The 10716-nt window shown below is 46.1% G+C and overlaps 1 protein-coding gene across 2 annotated transcripts in view; it reads left to right on the forward strand.

Moving 5' to 3' along the window:
* Window positions 1-10349, forward strand: part of LOC125045041 (synaptic vesicular amine transporter-like) — a 21876-nt gene extending 11527 nt beyond the window's left edge. For both annotated transcript variants that reach the window (XM_047642085.1, XM_047642084.1), the window contains exons 3-11: window positions 260-1144; window positions 2887-2970; window positions 4095-4280; window positions 5600-5640; window positions 6206-6352; window positions 7069-7212; window positions 7508-7691; window positions 8540-8676; window positions 10212-10349. In XM_047642085.1, coding sequence (XP_047498041.1) covers window positions 260-1144; window positions 2887-2970; window positions 4095-4280; window positions 5600-5640; window positions 6206-6352; window positions 7069-7212; window positions 7508-7691; window positions 8540-8676; window positions 10212-10328 — 1925 coding nt within the window. In that variant the 3' untranslated portion in view covers window positions 10329-10349. The remainder of the gene's footprint in view (window positions 1-259; window positions 1145-2886; window positions 2971-4094; window positions 4281-5599; window positions 5641-6205; window positions 6353-7068; window positions 7213-7507; window positions 7692-8539; window positions 8677-10211) is intronic.
* Window positions 10350-10716: the final 367 nt, after the last annotated feature.

The following is a 10716-nucleotide window of genomic DNA, read 5'->3' on the forward strand; positions in this document are numbered from 1 at the left end:
ATTGCTATCACAAGTTACCATCATCACTATTCCTACCATGCTCATCATCAAAACCACTAATGCATTATTGGCATCTCTCTCTCTCTCTCTCTCTCTCTCTCTCTCTCTCTCTCTCTCTCTCTCTCTCTCTCTCTCTCTCTCTCTCTCTCTCTCTCTCTCTCTCTCTCTCTCTCTCTCTCTCTCTCTCTCTCTCTCTCTTTCTATCTATCTGAGTACCTCTCTCTATATATAAAGCCCTCTAACCCCCTTCTGCCCGCAGTGCCCATCATCCCCGACTACCTGTACCGCCAGGAGATGCAGACAGCCTCCCTCCTCACAGCGGAAGGCCCTGCTACGCCCATTCCTACTCCGTCCGCCCCTCCGCTCACCACGCCCACGATGAGGAGCGATGGGCGGCCACATTCAGGGCCACGAGAGACCCTTCAGAACCCAGTTCCTGAAGGAGGAAGAGCGAGAAAGGGTCGCGAAAGACTTCCGGTGCTTGCCTCTGATCCCGAATTCGTAGGGGACGTGTCTGAGGAGCTTCCCTTCGCTCTCCTGCAGGAGAGAAGAGCTGAGGTCGAGGTCAGGAGAAGAGGATTCCGTCGGATCGTGAGAGGCCATGCTTTCTCATCGAGAGGAGGATTCCTGGACAAGCAGACGCACGGAGCGCTACTCGAACCGAAATTAAAGGATTGGTACATGCCAGCTACCACGCACAACCGTCGCGGCTCAACAACCGAGTCCTCCAACCACGATTCTGGTAACCGCAACCACACGCTACCTTCCCCGTCGTCTCTCGATGACCAAGAACCACTCAAGGACGTCTTACCTGGCGACTCCCTCGAGGCAAGAACTTCAAGACCCTCCCAAGCACGACCCTCGGGCAATACGCAGGCCCCACGCGACGACCCAGCCACAGAACCGAAGGCGGACAACACGACGGACGCCAGAGAAACCAACACCAACGACACCCAAGCCTTAGCCAGCGTCGTAGCCACGCCGCATGACATCATCAACGAAAACGAACGCGTCGGCCTCCTCTTCTCGTCGAAGGCGTTTGTGCAGCTGCTGGTGAACCCGCTCGTGGGCCCCCTCACGGCGCGCGTCGGCTACACGCTGCCGCTGGTCGCCGGCACGCACGTGCTCATCCTCTCGGCGCTCTGTGAGTGGGCAGCTGCACTTGCTTATTATGTAGATTAGGTTGGATTTATGACCTGATTCGAATTTAATAGTCAACGAATTTATTAGTTAATGGGTTTATTAACTAATTCGAATTTATTTGTTAACTGATTTATCAATTAATTCGAATTTATTAGTTAACGACTTTATCAATTAATTCGAAGTTAATAGTTAACGGATTTATTAATTAATTCGAATTTATTAGTTAACGAATAAATTTATTGTTTAGTCAGAATTTCTTGATTAGTTTGAATGTATTGATTGATGACAATTCATTACTTAATTCCCGACTCAAATCAACCACCTTGCGGGATCGCTTGCGGATATTTTTTTCTTAATTTAGGGGGATGTGTGATTTCGCTCATAACATTTATAAAAACAAACGAAAGTGGAAAATGAAAACCCCAAGCCAAGAATCGCATTTCACATGATACAGAAAGCAGGAAAATCGGAAAAGATTCGGCTGCGGAAGATTCGACACGGCGTCACGCGAACGAACAAGCGAATGAACCTTTTCTTAAACGCACAAACTACCCCCACAGAACGCCGTATGGACCAAAGAAATTTCGTAACCCACGTCGTACTTTCCTGTCCAAGTACACACCTCCTTCTTTCCACCGACTGTACACTTAAAGACACACACTGGGTTTACCTTTTGTTCGAAGCGAGGGCGGCTGGGATGGGACGAACCACTGACGAACTTCTGCATCTGGATGGCTATTGTATTTCACTGAATTTAACGGTTTCCCCGAGATCGTTAACAATATCAGTAAGAACTCGTTTTCACTGGAATATTGGGAAAGAATTCGGAAGCAAATAGCACTGTAGACAAACTTCACTTCTGGAACGAGCAAAGATACTGTGACAACAGAACTGTCATCTTTGCCGGTAGATGGCTCCACATGCGCAAGTATAGATGTAACAAGTATTTCTAATAAAAAAAAAACAAATAAAAAAGAACACATCACATATTTAAGGTATAATCTTGATTAAATCAAAATGCAGAAGTTCATTAATAGTTTAGTGCATTTCTAAAAGACTGACAGTGATTATCCGTGACGTCACGAGCTCCATGCGCCAAGACAGTTCATGCTGGGTCACCGCGCAGCGAAGTTGTCAGCTGAAGGCAAGAAAGGCTGGATTAAGTCGCTGGAGGCGCGTGGGGATTTAGGGTCGTATTATTAAACGTCTTCGGCGGCCGGACTTTCCCCACAGCCACGCTCCCGCACTTTCCCTTATTATTAAAATCTTGTTGGTGTTACTCGCGGGGTCCATGCATCGTACTGGAACAAATGCGCGGCAACCACCAAGTACCAAGCCCGTTTTAGCTTTTCTTTAGTAGATATGTGTTAATGAATAGATTCGCATATCCGACTGCACAGAGGGCCCCCTCATGAGCTACGGCCAAGCGGATTCTCGGCTCTATGTGGACGCAACAAAAATATCCCTAATTAAGTAGTTAAGAATGTTTTTGTTTAAACTGTTGACGAAAGTAGGATTACTAATTTTGTCTCAGTGGAGAATGAAGAGCGGAAATTTTCAGAGATTTGTATTCATAATTTATAATGAGTTTATGCTCCTTTTGTGACATGAAACTCAGAGGAACTAACAGTTTTCTTCTCGACAACAGAAAATGATGCACCAAAAATAGATAATAATAATAATAAAAAAATGTTTAGACATTCAAACTCACGCAGATAAATTCCCACGTATTGCATACTGCAGTGTTCGCCTATGCAGAGAGTTTCTCCTTAATGTTCCTGGCGCGGAGTCTGCAGGGCATCGCCTCCTCGTGCATCGCTATAGCAGGTGAGGAACTCGGTGACGTCATCTCTCTCTCTCTCTCTCTCTCTCTCTCTCTCTCTCTCTCTCTCTCTCTCTCTCTCTCTCTCTCTCTCTCTCTCTCTCTCTCTCTCTCTCTCTCTCTCTCTATCTCTCTCTCTCTGTCTCTTTCTCTGTCTCTGTCTCTCTCTGTCTCTGTCTCTCTCTCTCTCTCTGTCTCTCTCTGTCTCTGTCTCTCTCTCTCTCTCTCTCTCTCTCTCTCTCTCTCTCTCTCTCTCTCTCTCTCTCTCTCTCTCTCTCTCTCTCTCTCTCTCTCTCTCTCTCTCTCTCTCTCTCTCTCTCTCTCTCTCTCTCTCTCTCTCTCTCTCTCTCTCTCTCTCTCTCTCTCTCTCTCTCTCTCTCTCTCTCTCTCTCTCTCTCTCTCTCTCTCTCTCTCTCTCTCTCTCTCTCTCTCTCTCTCTCTCTCTCTCTCCTCTTTCTCTCTCTCTCTCTCTCTCTCTCTCTCTCCCTCTCTCTCTCTCTCTCTCTCTCTCTCTCTCTCTCTCTCTCTCTCTCTCTCTCTCTCTCTCTCTCTCTCTCTCTCTCTCTCTCTCTCTCTCTCTCTCTCTCTCTCTCTCTCTCTCTCTCTCTCTCTCTCTCTCTCTCTCTCTCTCTCTCTCTCTCTCTCTCTCTCTCTCTCTCTCTCCCTCCCTCTCTCTCATTATTATTCATGTTTAACACCATTATCTCTCTCTATCTCTCACTATTACTTTATCATTAGTTTTCTCTCGCCTCATTATCCATTCATCATATCATCGTCGTTCTCTTAGAGACAGGTGTGTGTGCTGGATATGGTTAGACATGTGTTCGTGAGCTTGATATATGCATGTGTTTATTTGTGTATGTGTTTGTGTGTCTTGTGTGTCTTGTGTGTGTGTGTGTGTGTGTGTGTGTGTGTGTGTGTGTGTGTGTGTGTGTGTTGTATGTGTATAGATAGATAGATAGATATAAATGTAGACATATATATGGATATAAATATATATAAAGATATATAGATGGATAGAGAGATAGAGAGATAAACAGACAGAGACAGAGATAAACATAGATGAAGATATATCCCTATACATACCCATACCCACACACCTAAACCTGGCACCCCCCCCCCCCCCCAGGCCTGGGCATCGTGGCCGAGTGCTACCCCGACGACGGCGAGCGCGGGCGTGTACAGGGCCTGGTGATGGGCGGCATCGCGCTGGGCGTCCTGGCAGGCTATCCCGCGGGCGGTCTTCTCTACGACTTCACCAACTCTAAGACTCCGCCCTTTCTACTCGTGGGCGGGCTGGCCGTGGTGCTGGCAGGTGGGTTAAGGGGGATGAAGGTGGGTCAAGGCTGGAGTGGGTGGGTTGGAGTGGGCTGAGGGAGGGTCAAGGCTGGAGTGGGTGGGTTGGAGTGAGCAAGCGTGTGAGAGAGTGATAAGCTAAGTGAGTCTCATAATATAAATCCCAGTCAATTAAAACCTTAATGAATGATATAGAGAGAGTAGGCAATTCAATACGTCAGTCTGCTCTAACTTTCTTTCCCTGTAACCCAAAGACATCACCGTCTTCCACCAACCAATTTTTTTTTTTTTTTTTTTTAAACCAACTGCAACGCCATTATACATTCTAGCATTTTGAAGAACTTTCTCAACACATACTCTGGCCTTGGTGATTGAGCAACACCTGTTTGCAATAACCTTCTCTAATGCATATATAAACAGGAAAAAATCTAAATTGGCTTTTTAAAACTCTACGGGGAGAAAATTTAGAATATAAGATGGAAACTTCTCGAATAATTTGCAGAGTTGATTAAGTTAACTTGTTTGCAAACTATAGAATAATGATGTTTATAATCTAGAAGGACATTTATATAACTTCACATATAAAAAGAGAGAGAAATAGAAAAATATAAATATCTAACTATAAAATAATGACATTTACAATCTAAAAGGGATATTATATAATCTCACATATTATAAAAAAAGAAGAGAAATATGTATATATCTAACTACAAAATAGTGACATATATAATCTAGCACATATACATAATTTCACACATGATATTAAAAACAGAGAAAGGGATTTTCTTAAGAACTTAAATAGATTTAACAGTAAGTGTTAGAAAAGCAGAGATACCTGTGTTAAGTTTTCTGTTTTGTGCATAGAAATAAATAGATATAATACACCTTGGCTGTTGCCTCTTGTACCACGTGTGTAGCTAGATATCCGATATGACTCAGACAATATTCAGTTGTTACAGATATGTTTATTTCCAATACGATACACTACACCCGCACACACACGCACACACACACACACACACACGCGCACACACACACACACACACACACACACACACACACACACACACACACATATATATATACATATATATATATATATATATATATATATATATATATATATAATCAAATACAAATAGATAGATAGGTACGTGCATGCATATATGTATATGAATATATTTAGGTAAATAAACTTTGGTAATGTTTGGCTTATATATGCCAGGCAATACATTTTCATCGTTAAATAAATCGAAATAGGGCGCATAATCATAGTCTGAATAAATATGCAATTTTACTGAATAAATTAAAGGTTAATTGATTCTCATATTTATACAGTTGTCCAGTTGGCTGTGCTCAACCCTAGGCCTGTACCTGAGGTAAGTAGAGAGAAAGAGAGAGAGAGAGAGATAAAGAGAGACAGAGACAGACAAAGACAGCCAGACAGGCAGATAGACAGACAAACAGAGAGGCAGGGACAGAGACAGAGACAGACAGACAGAGGGAGAGAGAGAGAAAGTGACCGAAAGACAAACAGACAGACAGACCGACAGACAGAGAGAGAGAGAGAGAGAGAGAGAGAGAGAGAGAGAGAGAGAGAGAGAGAGAGAGAGAGAGCCCGAGAGACAGACAGACAGACAGACAGACAGAGAGAGAGAGAGAGAGAGAGAGAGAGAGAGAGAGAGACCGAAAGACAGACATACAGGCAGGCAAACAGAGGATGGCCGAGACAGATACATAGACAACGAGATAGTGAGAGAGAATCCGAACTTTACAATCTTATGATCGAGCATGTATGTACTTCTAAATACATTTGTTTCACCGCGTGGGACTGTCTATTTTCCTCTATATTCTGTCTATACGATTTTGTGTCTCTGTACGCATGCCATGTGTACAGAATTCCTTCCGAGATGCTATCCTGCCATCCCGCCCCTTTCCTCCCAGCGTCTCGTGGCAGCGACGCCCATGAAGCAGCTCTTGCGTGACCCGTATATAGTGGTGACCGCGGGCGCCATCATGGTCGCCACCTCCGCCATGGCTGTGCTGGAGCCGTGTCTGCCCATCTGGCTCACGGACACGCTCCACCCTAAGGTACTTTCTCTTTTCCTTGTAATGCCTTGTCTCCTCGTCCTGTTCTTGGTTTCCCTTGCAAAGCCTTGTCTCTTCGTCTAGGTCCGGTTTTCCTTGCCTCGTCTCCTTTTTCAGGTCCACGATGCACTAACTGTGGATTTTACTTGTGTGTTTCTGTGTATTGCCTTTCTAGATATATTATTTCTAGGGTACATTGATATTGTGCATCGCTGGTTGTGTTTTTTAATTGTGTATTTGAATGTAATGTCTTATAAGTACAAATGTGTGTTAATGCTATAATCCTTTACGAACTAATGAGTGAATATTTAAGTGATATTTATTGTCCGTTATTTCAGTAAAAGAAGTTGAATTATCTACACTTAGAAAGAATCCTGTTACTGTTCATCGATTATATTGTGAATAAAATAAAGCAGGGATACTGTAAACGCACACATACCTTTCTGACGAAGATAGAATTGAAACAGGTCAGACACATCTCTTGCATTGTGAAGATTTTCATTCTTATATATGCCTTTCCTCTCTTTCTCCTCATCACACCCTCCTTCTCCTCCTCCTCCTCCTCCTTCTCCTCCTCCTTCTTCTCCTCCTCCTCCTCCTCCTCCTCCTCCTCCTCCTCCTCCTCCTCCTCCTCCTCCTCCTCCTCCTCCTCCTCCTCCTCCTCCTCCTCCTCCTCCCCCCCCTCCTCCTCCATCTCTCCCCCCCCCCCCCCGCCCCAGACATGGCAGCTTGGCACGGCGTTCATCCCCGACAGCGTGGGCTACCTGCTGGGCACGAGCTGCACGGCGGGCCCCGCCTTCCGCGTCGGCCGGTGGAGGGCCGCCCTGGCCGCTCTCATGCTCGTCGCCGTCGCCGCCACCATGGTCCGTAGGGGGGGAGGGGGACGATAATGATTATAATGATGAGGATATTAGTAACTGCGATACTGATAATGATAGTGATTATAACGATTGTGCCAATGATAATGACATAGTTATGATGATTACGATACCCTCTCCCTCTCCCTCTCCCTCTCCCTCCCGTCTTCCCTCTCTCTCTCTCTCTCTCTCTCTCCCCCCTCCCTTCCCCCCCTCTCTCTCCCTCCCTCCCTTCCCCCCCCCCCCTCTCTCTCCCCCTCCCTCCCCCCCCCCCCCTCTCTCTCTCCCTCTCTCCCTCCAGGTCCCCGAGGCTCGCTCCATGCTGGCGCTGTCCGGCCCCCACCTGCTCCTGGGCCTGGGCGTGGGCACGGTGGACGCCACGCTCATGCCCCTCCTGGCGTCGCTCGTCGACAGCAGGCACGCGGCTGACTACGGGGCGGTCTATGCCATCGCGGAGGGGGCCGTGGCGCTGGCCTATGGGCTGGGTGAGTAGGGGTGGGTGGGGGAGGGGGAGGGGGGGAGGGGGAGGGGGGAGGGAGGGAGAGGAAGGGGAGGGGTGGTGGGAGGGAGGGGGAGGGGTGAAGGGAGGCAGAGGGGGGATGGAAGAAGGGTAGTGGGAGAGGAAGGAGTGGAAAGGTGGGTGGAGGGGTGGGTGGAGGGGTGGAGGGTGGAAGTGTAGGGTGGGAGGAGGGAGGGAGGGAGAGGGGTGGCGGAAGGAGAGTGGAAATGGGGGGGGTAGAGAGTTGGGGGAGGGGGTATCTATACGTTTTTATTCGTGTCCTTTTTATCATTATTATTATTATTTTATTATTATTACTATTATTATTATTATCATTATCATTAGTTTATATTTCATCACTTTCTTACTTTTTATTATATCTTAATTGTTTCATCTTTCATATTCTGTTTTTTCATTTTTCCATGTTTTCTTTTTTACCCTTTTATTGTTTGTTTGCTGTTTTTTTCTTTATTTTTTCTTATTTTATATTTTATTTTATAATTATAATAATGATAATAATAATAATGATGATAATGATAATAATAATAATAATAATAATAATAATAATAATGACAATAATAATAATGACAATAATAATAATAATAATAATAATGATGACAATAATAATAATAATAATAATAATAATAATGATAATAGTAATGATAATGGTAATAATAACAATGATAATAATAATAATAATAATAATAATAATAATAATAATAATAATAATAATAATAATAATAATAATAATAACACAAATAATAATGATAATAATAACAATGACAATAATGATAATAATACCTCGGTATCCCTCGCCCCGCCCCCTCCTCGTAGGCCCTCTGGTGGGCGGGGCGATCGTGAAGAGCATCGGCTTCCCTTGGCTCATGCGCTCAGTCGCCATCGTGAACCTGTGCTACTGCCCGCTGCTGCTGCTCCTCGCCTCCTTCGAACACGACCCGGGCGAGGCACAGGTAAGGAGGGGGGGGGGGGGGGTTGTGGTAGTGGGAGGGGGTTATGGTTGCGAGGGAGGAGGAGTTGGGGTTGTGGTAGTGTGATGGTAGCAGTTGTGAGAGTGGTAAATGGTATTAAGTGTGGTAGCAGTAGGTATGGTATTGGTATTTTTTATTTACTAATGCATGGTATACGTACTAATAACAGTGCTGCCATAAGTATTAAAGTATTATTGTGAAGAAAAACAACAACAGAACTTATATATATATATTTTTTTTTTTTCTTTTTTTTTCAATTTATTATGTGTTAATTTCGTTATGGTAAGATTAAAAGATATTAATTACTTTTTCTTTGTTTATTTCTTTCTGTCGGTTTATTTTTTCCCTTTTTCTTAATATTCACTTTAGTGTCATGGAATTTGATTTGCGTATATAATCATTTATCTGTGCATAAATATCTACCCTTTTGTATATGTATGCACATCTATCTATCTGCAGTTACCAATCTATCCAATCAATCATTTCTTAGTGTAACAAATATTGTTATCATTATCAGTTGTATTGTTAGTGTTACCACTATTATCATTATCATTAACACTGTCATCATTAACATTGCTCTCACCATCGTCATCTATTATCATTATTGCCTGTTATCCTTTGTTTTCTCATTATCATCATCTTCATCATTGTGGCTCATTATATTCCATTTTCTTATCATTCCATCTTCGCCATTTCTTTCCCCCTTTCCACCTTTTCATCTATTCCTTTTGTGCCTTTTCATTCTCCCTTTGCTTATCACTCCCTTTCACCTTCATGGCTTACTATCCTCCATTTTCTTCTACTCTCTTCGGCCTCTCCCTCTCCCTCTCCCTCTCCCTCCCTGTCCCTGTCCCTGTCCCTCTCCCCTCCCTCTCCCTCTCCCTCTCTCCCTCTCCTCTCCCCTCCCTCTCCCTCTCCCTCTCCCTTCCTCTACCCTCCCTCCCTCTCCCTCCCCTGTCCTCCCCCTCCCTCTCCATTTCCCTCTCCCTCTCCCTTTCCCCCTCCCTCCCTTCTCTCTCCTTTCCCTCCCTCTCCTACCCTTTCCCTCTCCCTCTCTCCCTTCTCCCTCTCCCCTCCCCTCCTCCCTTCCCTCTCCCTTCCCTTCCCTTCTTCTCCTCTCCCCTCTCCCTCTCCTCTCCTAACCCTTTCCCTCTCCCTCTCCCTGTCCCTCTCCCTCTCCCTCTCCCTCTCCCTCTCCCTCTCCCTGTCCCTGTCCCTGTCCCTGTCCCTGTCCCTGTCCCTGCCCCTCTCCCTCTCCCTCTCCCTCTCCCTCTCCCTCTCCCTCTCCCTTTCCCTCTCCCTCTCCCTCTCCCTCTCCCTCTCCCTCTCCCTGTCCCTCTCCCTCTCCCTCTCCATTTCCCTCTCCCTCTCCGCCCCATCATCCCTTACCCTCATGACTTATAATCCTCCATTCTCTCATTTCCATCATTCATCACCACTGTGGCTTATTATCCTTCATTTCCTCATTCCCTGTTCCGCCCTTTCCCTCGCCCTCTCCACCTGCGTCTCCCCGACAGGCGATCCTGATGGCGGCGCCCGACCCGGCTGACTACAGAGGCCACGCGACCTGCCCCGTCCAGCCGCACGAGTCCTCGCTCAGGTACCAGAAGCTCTTCGACGAGGAGGAGGACTAGGGTGGGCGCTGAGGACGGAGATGGGGAAGAGGGGGCGGTGAGGAGGAAGATGAGGCGGTGAGGAGGAGGAGGAGGAAGATGAGACGAAGAGGAGGAAGATGAGGCGATGAGGAGGAGGAGGAGGAAGATGAGACGAAGAGGAGGAAGATGAGGCGGTGAGGAGGAGGAGGAGGAAGATGAGACGAAGAGGAGGAAGATGGGGAAGCTGAGGCGGTGAGGAGGAGGATGAGGCGACTGGGAAGCTGAGACGACGAGGAGGAAGATTAGGATGAGGCGATTGGAACGAGGCAACTAGAATGAGGCGACGAGGCGAGTGGCTTGGCGTAGCTGAGAGGATGAGGCGGACTAGAATGAGGCGACAAGGAAGCTGAGCGATGAGGAGAGAGGG

Source organism: Penaeus chinensis, chromosome 36 (assembly GCF_019202785.1).
Source record: "Penaeus chinensis breed Huanghai No. 1 chromosome 36, ASM1920278v2, whole genome shotgun sequence".
NCBI classification, from domain to species: domain Eukaryota; kingdom Metazoa; phylum Arthropoda; class Malacostraca; order Decapoda; family Penaeidae; genus Penaeus; species Penaeus chinensis.